The 19,909-nt window shown below is 48.2% G+C and overlaps 1 protein-coding gene across 1 annotated transcript in view; it reads right to left on the bottom strand.

Moving 5' to 3' along the window:
- Window positions 1-9,364: 9,364 nt before the first annotated feature.
- Window positions 9,365-19,909, bottom strand: part of PECAM1 (platelet and endothelial cell adhesion molecule 1) — a 47,814-nt gene continuing 37,269 nt past the window's right edge. Inside the window, exons 15-16 of the mRNA XM_010948680.3 lie at window positions 15,262-15,284; window positions 9,365-10,393 (exon numbers count right to left, since the gene is read on the bottom strand). Of these exons, the coding sequence (XP_010946982.1) occupies window positions 10,364-10,393; window positions 15,262-15,284 (53 nt within the window). The 3' untranslated portion in view covers window positions 9,365-10,363. The remainder of the gene's footprint in view (window positions 10,394-15,261; window positions 15,285-19,909) is intronic.

Genomic DNA, 19,909 nt, shown 5'->3' on the forward strand with positions numbered 1-19,909 from the left:
TTTTTAAAAAGGCCTGGTGGGCATTCAACCCAGCCTCATGTGTTGCAATTAGTTGTCCAGCCTCTTTAGTACCCTTTAATCTAGGGCCGTTCCTCAGCCCATTTTGGTCTTTTCTGACATGGAGATATTTGAAAAGTCCAAGCCAATTGTGTTAAAATTATGATTGCTTTAAATATGCTGCTGGACTTCAGCATGTGATCCTTCTTAGAGAGCTATATTTTCTTATGCCACCAGTAGGTGGCGCTCTTGGTAGCCCTTGGCCTACAACAGTCCTTGTGAAAGGGCAATTTAAGGATGGATTGTCTCAATCAAATAAGGCTCTTCTTTGGTAAAGCATATGTTTAAAATGCCTGTCTGTTTATAAAGGTGGTATCCTTTCAAGCGTGTCTTCCTGGGGAATATCGTTCATCAGGATTCTGATTCCTTGGGGCTGGGGTAGGTCCCAGGAGTCTGCATTTCCAATCAACTGTCTGGTTTGGGAAACACACTTGGAGGAGTAGGAGGTTAGAACAAGCATGTAAAGAAACATATCCATTTACAATCAGGCAACTTTCATTTTTATATCATAACCAGCAATGAAGCTGGTCTCATGGCCTGCTCCCTCCCTCCATGCCTCCACCCCAGCCCTTGGGCTTCCTTGCTTCTGTACCACAGGGCCTTTGCTTTAGCTGTTCTTTCTGCCTGGAGTCTCTTCCCCCAGATACCTTTGGCTTGGCCAACTCCCTCAGCTCCCTCACTTCTTTCCCCAAATCTCACTTCTTAATGAGGCTTGCCCTGACTGCCCTACTGAATACTGCCCCCACCCCACCACCCTGATTTGCTTTCCCCTTCAACCTGCTCAGCTCTTTCTATTATTGTATTAATTGCCTATTTCTGTCTCTCCCTGCTAGAATCTAAGTTCTATGAGGGCAGGGGTCTTTGTCTATTTTCTTCAGTGATATCCTCCCAAGCACCTACAACAGTGTCTGGCACATAGTAGGTGCACAAGAAAATATGTGTGCATCCTAATATGACCTTCAAGATGACAGAGCCCAATCCCCTCATTTGGCTGATGAAGAAATGAGCTCCAGGTCTCTGGGCAAGATAGATTTGCCCAAGGTCACACGGGCTTTAGGGATATTGTCCTATTCAGCTAAAGGAATATGACTTAAAAGCAGGACTTGTTTCTATCTGTTAAATTGTAAGCTACCAATTAAATTTTTGTTGTTTGTGTTAGGCCTTTTCTTAAAAGGGGTCTGAAGCCGCTGACAAGATTAAAGGTCATATAAAATGGAACAGTTAGAAATCAAAATGGAAGCGATATCATCTAAAGGAAGAGGGAGTTGACATTAACAGGCCCTTGACGGTGGTTAATTACCCTAATGGGGTACAGAATTTGGCTCTGAATTCTTTGGCAGCTGAGCTAAACGGGAAAGCACGTGGGACTGGATGGTGTTCGTTGTCTGTCCTAAGAAAGTCTGAGTGTTCCTCGGGGACACACTTCCAGGAGGAATTTGAATACAAGCACCGGAGAACTCTGTGTAACGTCCATCGGACCCCCAATTGGCTAATGTTTACAAAGAACCCAAAGTCCTCATTGAAGAATGCGATCCTTTTATCTGGGAAGCCTCAGAGCATAACGTTCAGTCACATGATAGCTGGGAACACAGTTCAAGTGAGTTCAGTTCTGATGCTCTACCTGAAAATAAAGACGAAAACTAGAGAATCTAGAAGAAAACAGATAAACATGTCTAGGACTATCTTTTATAAATGTCTGCTGTCTCAGATCTTAGACAAACATTGAACCACAGGCAATTCATGGATTGAATTTTCATATGCTCAACAAATATTTGAGTTTCTACTCTAAATGTAATTCACTTTTCTTTTTCCCCAGAGGGCACCCCCGGCCCAGCTAGCTCTAGGGCAGAGGCCAGGAGGGGAAGCCACTTCTGTGTCTTTAAGGTGCATGAAGTGTTTGCTATGCTGGGGTTTATTCTCTACCCAAAAGAGAGAGGCTGCACCTCTAGCAAATTCACCTCCTCTGGCCACCAGGGTGTTGTCCTCCACCGTCAAGCAGGGACAATTGCTTTGTTTTCTGCTGGTGCTTTTTCAAACCCCAAAAGCCTCTGAATCTCTTGTGAGTGAATACTAGCTGATGTATTTTAATAGATGACAATACATTTTTTTCTTATAACCCCCTTGTCTTTTAAAAACATGTTATTTAAAGATTTCCCAAGGCATATTTTTCTGTCTGGTGCAATTAAAAAATTTTTTTTTCGGTGGTAAAATACACATAACCTAAAATTTACCATCTTAAACATTTTTAAGGGTACAGCTCAGTGGTATTAAATACATTCATAATGTTGTGCAACCAACACCACCATCCATCTCCAGAGCTTTTTAGCTTGCAAAATGAAACTCTATGCTCATTAAACAAAAACCCCCAGTCCTCCCCTTCTAGCCCCTGGCAATCACCCTTCTACTTTCTGTTTCTATGATTTTGATTGTTCTAAGTACCTCATACAAGTGGAATCATATAATATTTGTCTTTTTGCGGCTGGCTTTTTCACTTAGCACAATGTCCTCAAGGTTCAGCCATAATGTAGCAGAATTCTATTCCTTTTTTTTTGTTGCTCTTAATAGAGGTACTGGGGGTCTAACCCAGAACCTCGTGCATGCTATAAGCATGCACTCTACCACTGAGCAATACCCTCCTTGCTGCTATTGTTGAATTTTAAGAGTTCTCTGTATCTTCTGTATATTAATCCCTTATAGACATATGATTTGAAAATATTTAAAGATACTTCTCAAGGCATTGTTTTTCCTGTCTGGTAAACTTTTACGCAGAAATCACTGTGACCGTGTCTTCGACTGAGCCCCACCACGCTCTGCCTCTGCCCATCACAGACACATCTTACACACACACAGAATGTTCTGTCTCCACCTGACTTTGGTTCTGCCACACTGACCACCCTGGCTGTGAGACGGCCCAGGGCTTGAACCTGCAATGTGTCAAGTCGCCTCCTGGTACTGGGTTCTATTCCAGTCAAGCCCTGGGATTTTGCCTGAATGAGCTGGATTCCTCTGCATGGATTAGTTGCTTCTACCTTGAAATAAGAGACCAGACTGGGTTTGCCAACGAGCCAGCTGTGTGCAAAGCATCGTGGGAGGGGCTGCTATCGTCAAGGTCCGGGTAGGTCAACAATGGGCTTCTCGTCTCTGTTGGTTGTGTGTGGGCTCCTGCTTCTTTGAGGGGTCTCTTTGGCGTCCTCTGCGCAGCCACAGAACATGCCGAGAGCCTTGCACAAACCAGACGCTTGTTGTTTGTTGAATAAACTCTGATAAGCAAAGGTGATACGTTGGAGTGTTAGGAGTCACGCTGCCTTGAGTTTCACTTTTTAATTTAAATATCACATCCCCATATGCCAACACCTCCCACAAAACAGAGAGAAGCACCTGTGTTGGTCTTGGAACAGGATCTGTTCAAGGGCAGGGCCGGGGCATCCTTGTTCTGTAGTGCACTGTGCACATGTGTGTGTGTGTGCATATGGGTGAGCACATGTGTGTGTCCATGCACATGTCTACTCATGTTTGCTCGTGGACCGAGGGCTGGACAGTCACATCAGCTCAAGACAGCAATTGAAACTCTGACAGATTCAGAGATGAATGCAGTAGACCAAGGGGCCCCAATCTGTTTGAGGACAAAGACTCTTCTTTAACATAAAAAAATTGCAGAGACTCCCACATGAACTTAATTGTCTTTTCTGCATTTGTAAGTTGATGAAAGTATGTCCCCACGCATCTGAAGACCTTCTGTAACAATTCCAAAGCTCTCCAGGACTGGGGATCCACTTCCTGAATAGACCTGTAACACTGGAAAGGGCTAACCCCTGGGAACACTTCACATTCCAGCAACTTTCCCCCTGAACAAGCAAGACTGAAGAATGGGACTTCTCCGACTGAAAACATGACTTTTTTTGGCGGTGGCGGGAGATGGGGGAGTGGAGGGATCAGGTTTATTTATTTATTTAACGGAGGGACTGGGGATTGAACCCAGGACCTCATGCATGTTAAGCACGCGCTGTACTACCAAGCTATCCCCTCCTGCCCCAAACTGTGACTTCGTGACTGAAAAATGGGAGCAAATTATCACAAGCCCCAGTGACCACATCTGTCTGGTTCTTTGCTGCAGCCTCTGAACCTAGCATAGGATCTGTGCCTTAAGAGGCACTGAAAAAGTGCTTTTTGCAAAAATATCTGATAAATAAGATGAGGCCACTGGGGGCCTGGCTAGGCTCACTCTTGAATCTGGAAGGAGGATGTGGTTCCTGGAAAACAGGGGAAAGGAATGGATTCTGGTTGTGGTCACCACTCAAGCTCCTGGTGATTCAGGCTCCCAAGGTCCCTAGAAGACAAGTGGCTCCCCAGGCTCTCTGTCACATGAGGTACTCGGGGATCTCGGGCGAGGCTGCAAGTCCCAGGGCCTAGTGTCTGGCCTCCCTGGACACCTTGTGCCATCAGACATTTCCCTGGGGGACCAGCCTCCATCATAGGGGCAGCTCACCCTCCCCAGTTCTGGGGACTGTCCTTTGTCTGCTCCTCCACCTCTGCCCCTCCCCCCCCATATCCTTCCTTGGGGTGAGGGGCACACGGAGCCTCAGGCTGGGCCTCCTAGAGTTGGGCTTGGTGGCAGGGGCCAAAGGACCCCTGAGGGAACTGACAGTGACTCAGCAACTGGCCCCGTCACAGGGCCCATTGGCACGGCCACTTGCCTGCCTCACGCCCAAGTCTTCCAGGGTGTTTCTAAATCATCAAAACCTCGAAGAGCCTCTCCTTCCGCCATCTGGTTCTTCTGAAACCAGCCTGCCAAAGAGGCACCCTGGAATCCGCACACGTCTTGGCTCGGAGACGCATTTTCATTGAAGGCTGGTGGTGTGACGGAGGCTCTAGGGAGGGTGTCAGATCCTGGCTCATGGTTTGCCCCCACTTTGGAAGGCACTGAAGTCCACTCTTTTCCTTTTTCTAGGACCCAGTCCTAGGCTCCTTCAAAGTCCCAACAGTGGGAGGTTTCTTCACTCTGCAAGTTCTGGCCCAAACCACCTAAGCCCCGAGGAAGGGAGTGTTGGTTGTACCAGTAACTGATGGAATAGTTTCTGGCACTAAACCAGACTCTCCTGTGCCAAGAGGTTCCAGGAAAACTAGCACATCCCAGGATCGGGAGGAAGTAAGGCAGCAACGGGGGACTTTTTCCTAGTGAATCCAATAAATCCTTGGAAAAATAACCCACCAAAGGTCAAATATAGATAGAAAACAACCTTTCAGGCTTTTGAAGGCATTTTTTTTTCCTAAAGAAAGAAAAAGAGAAAATATTCCATGCATTGGCTCTCGAAATAAATTACTAGGAATATAAAACTCATCCATCCATATAATAAATATATACACATCGGTTCTGTATTATGGCAAATTAATTGTGTGGGTCGGGGAAAGAAGCAGAAATATGAAGCAGGGAAAGGATGAGAGGAGATGGAGGGGGACCTTTGAAGGTTAGAGAAACAACGTCAAAAACAGTTTCAGAGGCAGAGACATGACATAAGAGAACAGAGCACAGCGAAAGAACACCAGATTGAGTCGGTGCAAGAGATTACCTTACGGATACAAAGAACAGAGTAGGGGTTACCAGAGGGGAAGTGGTGTTGGGGGAGGGCGAAATGGGTAAAGGGTATCAACTCTATGGGAATGGATGGAGACTAGACTTCTGGTGGTGAGCATGCTGTAGTGTCTACAGAAGTCGAAATATAATGTAACTTATACAATATTATGAACCAGTGTGACTGTAATTCAAAGATTACGTTATGTGAAAGTAAGTCATCGTTGTCAGAACTTTCTAGTTACATGAGTGTCTTAGAAACACGGAAGGTCAGAGCTGCGAGATCATGAGGTCATCTTGCCCAGTTCGCTCTGTACTGGGTTGAACGGTGGTCCCTTCCCTCCCGCCGCCCCAACGAAACTTCCTGTCTATCTGGAACCTCAGAGTGTGAGCTGATTTGGAAATGGGGCCTTTGCAGGTGTAATTAGCTGAGACGAGGGTATACTGGATTAGGATTGGGCCCTGAATCCAATTACTGGTGTCGCTATGAGAAGGCCATGTGCTGACACAGACACTCATGCATAGGGCAGAAGGCCACGTGACAACGAGGCGGGGCTTCACGTGGTGCGGTGCAAGCCAGGGACACGGAGGATTGCCAGCAAACACTAGAAGCTAGAAGAAGCAAGGAAGGATTCTTTCCTAGAGACTTTGGAGGGATCATGGCCTGACTGACATTTTGCTTTCGAACTTCTGGCCTTCAAAACTGTGGGTGAATAAATTTCTTCTGCTTCATGTCATAGTTTGTGATAATTTGCTACAACAGCCTCAGCAAACTAACACCTTCTTTGACAGAAGGACTCCAGGATGTGTGAACTCTCCAAGGTCTCAGGGACACCCGGTAGCCAATCTCATGTTCCAACTTGTCTTTTAAGAATTGTTCTTATTCCCAGTATCCTTCATCCTCTGTGAACATGAAAACAATTTTTCTCTTCCGTTGTCAAAGTTCATGTTGAAACAAAGATTTACTTCCCACTGAATTATGAAATCTGTATGAAGGGACAATTCAGGCTTCAGAAATACTTTGGACTCTGAAGCTTTTCGAAATATTTACTGCCTATTCCTTGGGCCTTCCAAAACAGTCTAATAGCTTATTACACTTGAGAAATGAGGGCTATCTCTTTTTAACACTGAAATCACCATTTATTTTTTCATTCTGAGCAGTTTTTCCAAGACAAGCCAAGTCCCTCTTGGGACAGTGGGCTTAAAACTGTCCATGAAGTAGACCCTTCGGTAAGAAATGAGTTGACCACTCTTTCTGGGTTTTCAGCTGACATCGAATCGTCTGGAGAACACAAGAGTTTTTAATGATTTCATAGTTCTTCACCCTTTTTTGGATCATGTCTCCGAGAAATTGGTAAAAGCTATGAACTCTCTCCCAGAATATTGTGTACTCACAACTTTTTGCACCCATACTCAGGGGGCTCACAGATACCATGACCTACCCCAATGCCCTCTGGGGACCTCAGCTGTGGAGGCAGCGGGGCATCCAGTCCATCTTTTCACCTGAGCCTCAAGGCCCTGAGCAAGGGCTGAATCTGACCTCTGGTAGAGGTTTTCTCTCCAACATGCTAATGACACTGGTGGAGAATCTTCAACACAACTGTGTTCAGGAGGTGAGTTCTGGCTGAGCAACTTTGGGGGAACATCTTAAGACTCTCAAAGACTGGGTCAGGCCAATGGGATTCCTGGCAGAAATTCTCAGGGGACAGCTGTGGCTTTTTGAAGAGAACTGATTGAATCATAGGGCTGGAAAGGACCCAGGGATGATAGGCTGTCTTCCTGCTATTCCTTGAGGACACCATTCTCTGTGCCCCCATTTGCTTTGAATTTCTCCATCACAGCCTTTGTCCCGCTGTTGTAACTGGCTCTCTACTCACCTGTATCCCTACTGGGTTGTACGGGAGAGCAGGGCCCACGTGATTCTTAATCTTCCTATTCCTAACAGTGTCGGGAAAACAGAGCACGACGGATACAAGCTTGTTGAGTAAGTGAATAGTGGCTGGTTCAAGGAAGGGCTTCTCAACCTTGGCACATTGGCATTTTTGGACTTGGTATTTCTTTGCCATGGGGGCCGTCCTGTGCATGGCAGGGTATTTAACGGCATCCCTGGCTTCTACCCATCACGTGCTAGTAGCACCCTATCCAGTTATGACAACTAAAAATGTCTCCAGGCGCTGCCTGGTGGAAAACCACTGCTTGAATGAATGAATGTTGATCTTGGAGCCACTTCACCCATCGTGAGTCTGTCAGGGACTGAGGGTTCAGTTAATCAGTTCATGCTGATGGAGCGCTCAGTATTTATGAACTGGGTGGCTGACCTCTTGTGGCTCCTCAGGAGAGGGGAAAAAATTCCACTGTGTGCGTTCTAAGTGGTCTAGTCTTTCATGATTGATTACAACGTGAGGACACGAGGGGGCGCTCTAACAAGCTCTACGGCGGAGAAAATGTCCACTCCTGGAAGTGGTGAGGGACCGTCGCTCCTGTTAAGTGATGAGCTGGGGCTTAGGTGCTTGCTGATGCCATTGGGTTAGGACAGCAGAACCAGGATCCTGGGTTTAGAGAGGCTCTTAGCCATTAAATCTACTCAAAGACCCCTGTGTATGTGGTTTCCTCCACAGACATATAAAGACCAAGGGGAATATAATTAAAGACCCACTTATGCTCCATAAAAAATAAGCCATAAGGAGTACGAACAGGGTCTTCCCAGCTCTCACAGAAATGGCCCTGCTCTGGTGTGGCAGCAATGGACTGAGCAGCTGACACGGGGACTCTGGGCTCTCACGAAACCATCGACTGTCGACTGTCAGACTAAGGTTGTTAGAGATTGTCTAACACTTTGATTTTGTCTCCACCCTAAGTCCATGGCCCTCAAAACTGGGAAACTATAACATCTCTGTGATACAGCATTGTGTGTGCCCATACCTTCCATCATTTTTTAAAACTGAATTAAAGTCAGTTTACAATGTTGTGTCAGTTTCTGGTGTACAGCATACTGTTTCAGTCATACATATTCTGAAAGGAGGCTGAAGCCTCCAAACATTAAGAACCATTAGTCTAACCTCTTCATTTTAGAGATGAAGAATCTGAAGCGCAGAGGTTAAGAGGCTCCTTCAAGCTTCTGCAGCTATGAGCTGGCAGAGCCAGGACCCACACTCAGATCTCTGCCTTCAGACCCAATAGGGTGGTGCTGTCATGGGGACCTGGCCTGTGGGACGGTGAGGTCTGGTTTGAGGCCACAGGGCAGGGTGGGTCCTGAGGCTTGGAGGGGTGGGAGGGTGCTTTGCCAGTAGGATTACCAGATGAAATATAAGATGCCCAGTTAAATCTGAACTTCAGGTAAAGGAATAGTTTTATAGTATAAGTATGTCCCAAATGTCACATGGGACATACTTATAATCAAAAACTATTTGCTGTTCATCTGGAATTCAAATTTGACTGGGCATCCTGATTTTGGGGCATGTTGGTTATTGTTTTCTGTTCAGTCTGACAACAGCCTAGCAGTCTTCAGCTGGGAGACAAACACTGAAGCCCCAGCCAGTGGACATAATAACTCCGTGTTTGAGACTCAGACTACCTCTGACTTCAGTGAGGGCACAGAGGCCCTGGCCTGAACAAGACAGCCTGCTGATAGGACCTGCCTGCTTCTCTCTGTGACTTCCAATGGTCTAGGGAGTCCCCAAGCACGACAGGTGTTCTGTACGCATGTGTCCTCTCAGAAGATGACATCTCACAGGTCTGTGAAGAGTAAAGATCAAATTTATTTAATACAACACCCTGCAGGGTCCCTGCGACCATGTCGCTGGGGAGGACAAGGGAAGTGGTTTGGGTTACGTGTGCTCACTAATGCAATCCCACTGCAGAATGGCCGCAGCCCCTGGTCCACCCGCTCAAGACAACATGAGAAACCTGTGAAGACCTAGGGAGACCATTTCTTCAGCAAGGAATAAATAAGAAAAAAATTAGTAAGAAAAATATGCACTTCATTTTCCTATTAAAAATAATTTGCTGGAAGTGACCATCTTCCTGTCCTTCAGCATGGCAGAGGAAACAAAAAAAGAGAATAGAAAAACAGCCTAAGAACACCTGTGCTTTGTCCAACTTCATCTTCTGTTTGGTGCATTGCCCAGAATGAACCTGGTCTTCAAGTTGGCATCTCAAAGGGGTTGCTCCCAAGCTGCTCTGTTTTCCCATTTGTGGCAGGCGAGGTCACAGAGGGGACAGGGTGCCACTGTCCGGGCCGTGCTGTGCTCTTCCAAGGAACAAGGACTGGCTGGAACCACAGACCTTTGAAGGACCAAAGGCAAAGAGAAAAACCAGCCTCTAAGCCAGGCGGTTCCCTAGACGTAATTGACTACAACACAGGAACAGGTTTCTGTGTGTGAGGGTATCTGGAGAAGGTCTTTATCCTGTACAAGACAAAATATTCAAGTTTCAAAATATCCCAATGGCCGGTTTACTCTGAACCCCCTGCTGCTGCTCTCCACTCCCAAGGGTGCTCCGACTTGGTGGGAGGCGGGCCACGTGGGAAATTAACCAGCCCCTCAACGGTCTCTTTGTACCCAGCATGAATGTAGTTAGGATGGATTTAAGAACTGGTGGCTTGGCCTGAGGAATTGCTGCGTTCAGTGGGAGCAGGGCAAGTTCATAAATAAGTGCACAGAACTCTTGGAATACAGGCATCATCTACTCTTCTCGGAATGCGGGTGCCTCCCAGGGAGGAGCGCTGCTCTCGCCGTCCTAAGTTCCATCGAGGGAGGCTTCCGTTCTCTGCAGTGACAAGAGACAAGATGAGCTATGGTCACACACTCCAGGATTGAAGACAGGCCTGGTGGAAAGATTTGCAAAACTGCAGACCGCAGACTGTGCTTCTCAAAGGAACTGCAAAGCAGGGCTGTCATCTGCGGGTCCACCCACCCTGGGGGGCAGCTCCTGCCCACACTCATTTCCCCCTTCTCTCCATGCCTGCTCGGTAGGGCCTGCAGCCTCCACTGCCCGTATATACACTTACCGCAGGCTAGAACCTGGGCTCATCCAGCACCCATGTGCACCCAGCACTAGGTCCCGTGGGTGCCGCACGTGCCCACAGGAGAAGACAAGTAAAGTTGAGAGACCTGGCTTCTTGCTCCAGCTCTGCCTCTAACATGAGGTCTCCTTTTAAATGTCAAGAATGAAGGACGGAACTCAATTGGTCAAACTTAAATGTTTTAAAATTCTATGATTCTGCCTCAGAAAGGAATGCAATTCTGATACATGTCGGCATGGATAAACCTTGAAAACGTTATGCTGCGTGAAATGAGCCAGACACAAAAGAAACGAGTGTCGTTTGATTCCACCTAGATGAGGTACCCAGGACAGCCAAGTTCACGGGGACAGGAAGTAGAATGGTGGCTGCCATTCTGGGAGGAAGAGGGGATGCGGAGTTAGGGTTTAATGGGGACAGAATTTTGGTCTGGATGACAAAAAAAAAGTTCTGTGGATGGATGGTGGCAATGGTTGCACAACAATGAGAATGTACTTAAGACCACTGAACTGAACATTTAAAAATAGTTAAAATGAGGGGGGCGGGTATAGCTCAGTGGAAGAGTGTATGCTTAGCATTTAGCATGCACAAGGTCCTGGGTTCAATCCCGAGTACCTCCATTAAAAAATAAATTAAAATATTAAACCTAATTACCTCCCCCTCCAAAAATTTTTGAATGGTTATAATGGTAAATTTCATGTTGTGTATGCTTTGCTACAATAAAAGTGAAAAATTTTTTTTAAATATTCCATATACCATCTCGTGGAGTTCTCTAACTGCTCCATGTGGTATTTGTGTCACCTACGCACCCATCAGTGACTGGACCCCCATGTGACCCGGGCACTGTTCTCTCTGTTGAGGATGCAAGAACATGTCCCCGAGAATTTTATATCCTATCGATTGCTGACAAGCGATGCTACTATGAAGTAGAAGGTGGAAGAGCTCCTAACAAACCACAGAAGGAGTTCAAAGGTGGTGAGAGGACCTGGCTGGGCTTCGGGGAAGGGACTCTGGAGCCGGCCTCCAAGCAGGGGTGGATTTTGACATATGGAGGGAGCAAGGGGGCAAGAGTGAAGTATGCCGGGAAGTACTGGAGTAGAGGGGCCCTGGGCAACCACGAATCCAGAAGAGTCTATGACTCTGGACCCTCTGTGAGCACGGGGCGCCCTGCTGCAGGTGGAACACAGGGAGGCAGGGGCAGAAGTTGTGGGGACTGGCCAAGGTCTTAGGAGCCCCACTAGCCACGCTGTTAGTCCCTCTGAGGGTTGGCTGAGATAGAGTCCCTGTTTTGTTCTGGTCCTGCTGGGTCTGAGGAGCCTCTTGGAACAGGATACAGGTCCGTGGGGCTCCAGCTGGAAGGCCAAGGAGAGACCCAGGCAGGCAGGCTAAGAGCGCTGTGCTGGCCCCAGGGGGCTGGAGCCCTGCCAGCTCTGTCAGCTACCCTCGCTCCATTTCCTCCACTCCGCCTGGAGGGGTGACACTGGTGTCCAGCCTTCCTGCAGGCTCCAGACTAAGTCCGTCCCCAGACACCTCCGCTCTCCCTCTCCAGGGGAAGTGAGTGCTGGGGGAGCTGCCACAGGACCAGCACCATAGATGGGAAGGGCTGGGCCACAGTCATCTGAGCCTTGGCATTCTGAAGCCTGTGCTTGCCTGTGTTTAAATCAGAGCCCAGCCATCAGGCACCCAAGTACAGCCAAGAAATTGCCCCACTTCTGGCCAGAACATGGTGCAGACACTCTCAAAGGTCACTGTGCTTCTAACTCTCCTGGGAGCTTGACTTCCTGCTTCTAGAATGTGCTCCTTCTGAGCGCTTCGAATAAACCAGATCTGTGCTGGGGGCTCACCTAGTCCTTGCAACAGCCAAGTGAGAGGACTTTATTGCCTCCAGTTTACAGATGAGGAAACCAAGGCCCCGAGAGGTTAGGAGATCTGCCTGAAGTGACATGTCTAATAAAACAGCTGTCACGGAAAAGTCAACACGTTTAACGTGGGTCCCGCTTCCTAAGTCAAAGCTTGGCTTTGGTTGAATCCAGTGTTTTAGTTAAGCAACTGCTACGTTCCTCTCATGTGACAGGGGGCATTTCAGGACCAAGGGAAGCAAATTCCCCATCCATGCTCCACACTGCCAGAGTGTTTCAGGAAAAGAACTTTAAAGCAGATAATCAACTAGCTTTTCTCCAGTCGTTTGCAGTCTGCACAGCACTTTGCACATGTGTTTCTCATTTACCCCTTAAGAAACTCCTTAATAGGCAAATATTGTTTTTGTTGTTGTCATCATCATCCCCATTTTACAGACGGGGAAGCTCAGGCTTGTCTGGAGAGCTGGAACTCAAGCCCCAGCCTCTTGATCCCCACCCCAGGGCTGTTCCCACTGCAGCCCAGCTGACTGCTGGCTCCCAGGAGGCAAGGGGGACAGTGGTAACTAGGAATTGCCTTTTTTTTCAGCAAAAAGTCAAGTTCTCTCCAAGATCCTGAGACCCACACAGGTCCAGATCCATCCCTTTCATTTAGGAACAGGGTGTTCTCTTTCACGTTATCTGTCTGCCTGGGCCACGAACATGATTTATAAACAAGGCAAAAATGGCAGAGGAAAAATGAAGTCAGAATGTGCCATTGAAGCAAGTCAAACAATACTAAATTAGTATTTGGCTAAGTGGCTATCTCATTGTTAAGATATTTCCTCCAATATGTTTTCAGAAGCAACGGCCATTAAACAACTGGGAATGATTGCCAGGTTTGATTTCAGGAAGGAAATCCCCTCCCATTTCCCTGCTGGGCAATTCAACTAATTTTCTCTTGACCCTCACCAGCTGATTATTAGGGAAACTATACTTGCTTCTTTTACAAACAAAATGCATTTGCTTAAAGATTCAAAATTCCTTTCCCAACGGCTGGGAACCCGTGTTCCCGCCAAAAGGCTTTATTCTTTTGGGGGCAGGAGCAGCCGTGGGTGAGCTCTCAGGAGCAGACTCCTGGGCTCACAGGCCAGATACTAGGGAAAGGGAAAGTTCTGTCTGTTCTGGAGCTCGGAGCCTTTGTCCACAGAGACCATTTGGATCGAAGACAAAGTAAATAAGTCGCTCCTGCAGGTCCAGCAGACCTGCCTTGGGTGGACATGGCCATGATTATTGCAGCGAGAGAGCATCTCTTTATCTGGGTCCCACCAGGCCCTCGGAGCCAAGTTCTCACTTTCCACTCTCTCCAGGCCAAGGTGGCTGGGTCAGTGACATCACTTCTTGGAGGGAGTCTCATGTTGTGGAGTGGCCGGGAGTCTGGAGGCCTAGGTTCTGGTCTTGGCTCTGCTATTCACAAGCTGGGTGACCCTGGGCAAGCTGTTCTGCCAAATTCAGGCCTTGGTTTTCTCACCTATAAACTGGGCCCCCCATCTTTCCAATGCAACAGTTTCTGATTTCAGAAGTCTAGGTAGGCTTAGGCTAGGAAAAGACATTTGTTTCATTCCTCTTTTCCTGAAATTGATAGCCTTCCTCCATAAAAAAGAATGTCAGCGGCTTCCTGTCTGTCAAAGACATAATAAGTTTTCTGTTTTACAAGAATTCAGACTCAGGCAAAACAAAGGAAGCCAGGGGGCCCCCTACAAGGGCTACCAGCAAGCTTGCTGAAAGTTCTTCTCAGACTTTAAAGAAGCAGTTGGAGAGACAAAACTCCTCGTTTCTTAAGATGCTAGCAGCCCAGTTAGTTAACTCCTGCATTGCTGGGTAGCTCATAAAAAAGTTGGGAGTAGGAAGATGGGGAAGATGGGTCTTTGCAAAACTTGGATCTCTGTATTTCTTTTAAACAGTAGCAGTTGCCTAAATCCTCTATTTCCCACTGAATGAAACCTCATAATGAGGTGTGGGAGTCCTTCCCAAGCAAGCCCTGACTCACCTTTCCCCTGTCAACTGTCACCAGCACCTTGTCTGCTCCCTCTCTGAGCTGCTACAACAGCCCCATTCCTCATGCCTCTGCCCCCGCTGATCTTTCCACCTGGATGCTGCCGTAAACGACTCATTCTTCCTGGCCCAGCCACGGGACCCCTCCCTGGTGCAGAGACCGCTGACCTGGCAGGATGAAGCACCTCTCTCCTCTGTTCCCATGGTCTCTGGTGTAGCTGCTATCACTTTGCTTTCCCATCAGTGAGAACACATCTGACTCCCTCATTGGGTCCAAGACCTTGAGTGTCCCCTGCAGCAGACGGCCTGGTGCGTGAGGGTGACTGGCTCTCGGACTTGAAATGAGCTGTTGGATGCTTGATGTCTCCAGGCACGTCCCCGAGTCTGCCTCACCTCGCAAGACTGAGCCCTGGACTCGGAGGAAATGTGGACTCGGTCATCGGGAACTAAGTGCCCTGGACTCCCCATCCTAGGGGGGATTTCCCGGGTCTCCCTTCATGCGTGCATGGAGATGTAATGACGGAAACAGCGGGAGGGAATTTCAAAATCACAAGTGGCCTAGAAAACCTGGCTGGTCAAGAGGAGCCCAGGCTCCTGGTCTAGAACAGACGAGGCCAGTACAGTGGTGTAATTGGTGGGGCTGCAGTACTGGGTGAATCTGGAAAGACTTCACTGTTCAATGGACTATTTTTTTTTTAAGTAATGCATATGAAATGTGTACTTACAGAATATCTGTTTTCCACGAAATCTGCAAAACAAAAGACAACATGGAGGTGAGCAATACAAAAAGAATAACACGAGTTAGGCTCCCCTCACCCCCAACACCTCGGGGGCTAAGCACGTGGAAGAGGGAGGGAGGGGACGGCGGTGCAGCAGATGCCAGACCCTCAAACTTACGGAGCGCACAGGCTTATGACTCCTTTGCCCACAGACAGCTTCCCTGGGCCCTATAGCTCCCTATGACAAGCACATTAAGTCCCTGGTAGCTCATTTGACATTTTAAGCAGTTTTTGAAAAAAACTAATAGCATATGTTATTTTAGGAAAAAACCCCTGAAAACTACAGAAAAGTAGAAAGTAGGTGAAAATTATCTCTGGCTCCACTGTTGACTGAAATGTCTTCCAGTTATTTTCCATTAAGAGCAGAGTTTTTTTGGGGGGGGTTATAAGAACACAGTCTATGCCATTTTATAGTCTATCTTTTTCACATCTTTTAAACATTTTCTGGTACCTTCTTAAACATAATTGTTAGTAGTTGCATAATAATCATTCAGTGGATGTGCAACTGTTTACTTAACCAGCTCCTTACTTAAAAATTTAGGTTCTTTCCAAGGTTTTGCTATTTTAAAAAATACTGCCAGTACCCTCTTTGGGAACAAAGCTACTTCCATATTTCACACAAGTTAGTCTATTCCCAGGAGTGGGGTCAGTGGAACAGAAGGTACAGATGTGGCCGATGCCCTTGGCATATATGGTCCAAGCACACATCCCCTTTCCGTGGGAAGCCTCATCTCGACTATCTGGAGACCACAGCATCTTCGTGGCAGAGGGCATGCTCAGACTGAGTGGCCCTGCCAGACTGTGATGGTGGCAGAGGATGTCCAGAAGATGAGAGTGAGGGTGAGAAAGGCCAACGAGAACAGGAGACACTGTGTGGACGGTGAGTGACCCTCCAGCTGTATTAGTAAGAGATGGTTTCACTACAAGAGGAAAGAGGGGTTGTGATCTGCCCCTTGGACAGGACCAGGCCCTCACTGATAGCAGAGTTTCTGAATGGGGAGTGGCTGATTCCCTTAATAGCCCATTATGGGCATGGACCTGAAGACAGAGAAGCCTGCGGAAGGCCCGAGAGGAGATGAGGGTATTGGGAGTGGCTGCTGTCCTTGAAGTTGGTGGAGGGCCCTAAACCCACCACCACCACCACATCCTCAGTCTTACTTGAGAGACACAATCCAAGGGCCCTCAGTTTCTACTCAGCGCCCAATCTCAAACCCAGTCCCTCCTGAATCTCAGGGCCCAGCTGTCACAACGGGAGTCACAACCTTGTTTCTTTCTCTAGTTTAAAAATATCCTGTTTCCACCAATCCACTTCCTCCTCAAACCCTGTCTTATCACAGCCCCATTGTGCGACTCCTCTAGAGGGACCAGGGCCAGAAGTTCCTCAGGGGCCCCCTTCTGTCCTGGCTGGGCCACAGGCAGGCGTCAAAGGCCAAATGGATGAATCAGCCCGACCACGAAGTCCAGCCATTGTGTAAACTTCCACACATTGAGTGAGGCCTCGGGCAGCGTCCCACCCCCAGCCCAAATCTGACCTGGGAGGACCCAAAGGGTCCAGTGCTTCCCACTCCTCCAGAGCCCCTAGGGCTCCAGAATCAGACACAAGAGGAAAAGGCTGCATGTCCTGAAGTGATATGGACACAGAATAGAAAACCTGAGTACGCTGATGATTCTGATGGTGCTCTGAGTGACGCACAGCACTTGCTTTGTTTCTTTTTTGGTAATAGAATCTGGTGGGTAGTACCCTCCCACCGCCGCCCCCGTGGAGTAAGTTTTACCCTCTTGCACTCCGAAGCAGGAGCCTCCACACCAAGGGCAGGGCTGGCAGTACCCGATGGCGTGGCTGGCTCCGGTCCTTGCAGGATGGGAGGGGACGGGCCCTCAAGTGCTCTTCCTTCCCTCCCAGAGGGGACACAGCAGAGGGACCCTCTGCTCTTTGGTCCTTTCTCCACAACCACCCACTCCTTGGCTCCCTTAAGAAGCATCCTAGAAGTCTGAATTCCAGGCAAAGAGAAAGCAGAAGAGGGAGGCTGTGGTGAAGGTGGGCCCCATCTGACCCAATGGACATGGGTTAGTGTCTGGAGCAGGACTCGGTGTCTCTTCCCAGAGCCATGAGCTCTCAGGTGGGACATGCCCAGGACCCCTCCCAGGTGGGCACAGGGCATCTAGGGAGGAACTCCAGCTCTCGTCTTGGAGGAATCACAGGAGGTGAATTCCTCCAAACCTAAGTTTCTTAACACAGTCACTGTTGACATTCTGGGCTGGATAATCCTTCCTTGTGGGGGCTGTCCTGTGCCTTGCAGGATGTTTAACAGCATCCCTGGCCTCCACCCATTCGATGCAGTAGCACCCCTCCTGCCCCTCAAATTATGAAAACCCAAACTGTCTCTAGACATTACCAAATGCCTCCTGTACTGAGGACCACAGCTCTAAACAACTCTGGAACTCTGATCCTAGACCTGAGTTCTTTCATAGGGAAGAACTTGACTGAGTTGCCAATTAATTATAATAAGCCACTTTACCCCTCTGTTGTAAACAGTGTATATGTTAACAAGTTATGCTTTGGATGAACTGCAAACCGTTTTATAAAGGACTTTCAGGATAAGCTGGAGTACTATAAAACCAGTACTGAACCAGAGTGAAGATACAAAGCATCCTGGCTAGCCAAACACACAAGCCTAAACTAGGCTGAGAAGCTGACAAGGACACTGTGAGTCACAGATAACCGTGACTTTTCAGAGGGGCTCTCTACCCAGCCACAGTGTCTCCCTTTCAGTTGTGTCACTAGGTGAGGACTAGGAGAACAAGGGCAAGGAAAAGAAAATCAAGCCTTCCCTTCGAGTAGTCAGCACCCGTCGGAGGAGGAAGACAGGTTGCAGGGGCGGGGGGCGGGCGTTTGACTGCAGGCGGGCCTGTGACCCAGAGCACAGCCACTGGGCCTTGCAAATCCTAACCTCAGGCCAATAAGTGAAAAGGGAATGAGAACTTTAAAAAAAAAAAACCTCAAATGCTAAGCTTACAGATCTAAATGATGAGAGTGTCAGCATTTTCCCCCTTCCCCTAGGAAAGCCGAAGTTTACGGAGAGGCAGAAACTCTTTCTCCGCCCATCCTGGCTGTGTCCCAGGACTTGCTCTCTTGTCTCCTTAGGTCTCCCTCAATTTGCTGTCTTTCTGATCAAGTCTTTCTAGTTCTGAGAAACCCTCTCCTTCCCTCCCTAACAGGCAGGGGACACATAGCAAAGAATCGTCTAAGAGACGGAAAGCAAAGAAGCTCAAAGGTCGAGAGGTTTCCTCGCCTTAGACTAAGTTAACTGCTGGGATGAGAAGATGTTAGCTCAGCTGTATGTCGACAAAATGGGCTCCAAACAGAAGAGCAGACACGCCTGACCGTGGCCAAGACCCAGCGGGAGAGACTGAATTGGAAGAGACGCCTCCCTCCTTCCCGTTTTATAGAACCTAGCTGCCACCGCAGCCCCTGTCCACTCAAGGACCACGTGCACCCCAGGAACACCAAGGTGTTCACCCTGCAGTAATCCTAGAGGCTGAGGGCATTTTATTGAGAATTAGTGAGAAAACTAATGCCTGACAGAGAAGTGAGGGGTGGGGCCAAGGCTTAGAACCTGACAAGAGCAGAGCTGAGACCAAACCCCAGGTCTCCTGCTTAGGATGTTTTCCACTAGGTCTGCAGTTTCAAGAACCGTCCAGGCTGGCCTCTGACTGACACGGATGCAGCCTCTGGGATCCAGGACTTAATTCAGACTTGAAGGGAAAACTCTGGAGTCAAGGGTGCGTAAAAGATTAGGACTGGCTCCAAGGGGCCTGGGGAGTGACTCTTAGAAGTGACCGACTCCCTGCCCCTGCAACAAACAGATCAGAGGCACAGGTCTGGGGTGACCAAGGCAAAGACAAATGAGCATTGCTTCCAAATGCCAGGACACTGGAGACTCTCAGAATGTTATGACTGAAAGGCAACTTAAGCTCATTCATTCAACCATCTGATTTGACAGATTAAAAAGCTGAACGTAGTCAAATTCACAGAGACACAGAGTAAAACAGTCGTTACCAGGGGCTGGGGGTTGTGAGGAGCTATCATTTAATTGGTAGGAGTATCAGTCTGGAAAGATGAAAAGTTCTAGAGTTGTATCATCTGATGGTGATGCTGGAGTGAATATACTTGGTGTTACAGAAACATATGCTTAAAAATGGTTAAAAAAGCAAATGCTATGTATATTTTACCACAGTTAAAAAAAAAAAAAAAAAGCTGAGCTTAGAGCCTAAAGCTAAGATTGCAGAGACCTGCTGCCTCCCACGGCCAACAGGATCCCCGACATCCTCAGCTGGCAGCCCCCAACACTGTCGCCGGGGCCCTGGTCCTCCCCAGAGCCCCCCTCCAGGCTGCTCCTCGGAAGCAGGCCAGCCGATGCCCTTTTGCTTATCTGGAGGAGCAGTTTTCCTTTGTATTACTCAGGGGAAAAGGGGGTTGAAGAGCCAGAGCTACGCCCTGTGAGCCATTTCCCAAAATAGCCAGCCCTCAAGTGCTGCTTGTTGGAAGACGGTGGGGAACTGCGAAGTCAAGGTGGGGAAGAGTGTACAGCTG

The sequence above is a fragment of the Camelus bactrianus genome, chromosome 16 (genome assembly GCF_048773025.1).
Source record: "Camelus bactrianus isolate YW-2024 breed Bactrian camel chromosome 16, ASM4877302v1, whole genome shotgun sequence".
NCBI classification, from domain to species: Eukaryota; Metazoa; Chordata; class Mammalia; order Artiodactyla; family Camelidae; genus Camelus; species Camelus bactrianus.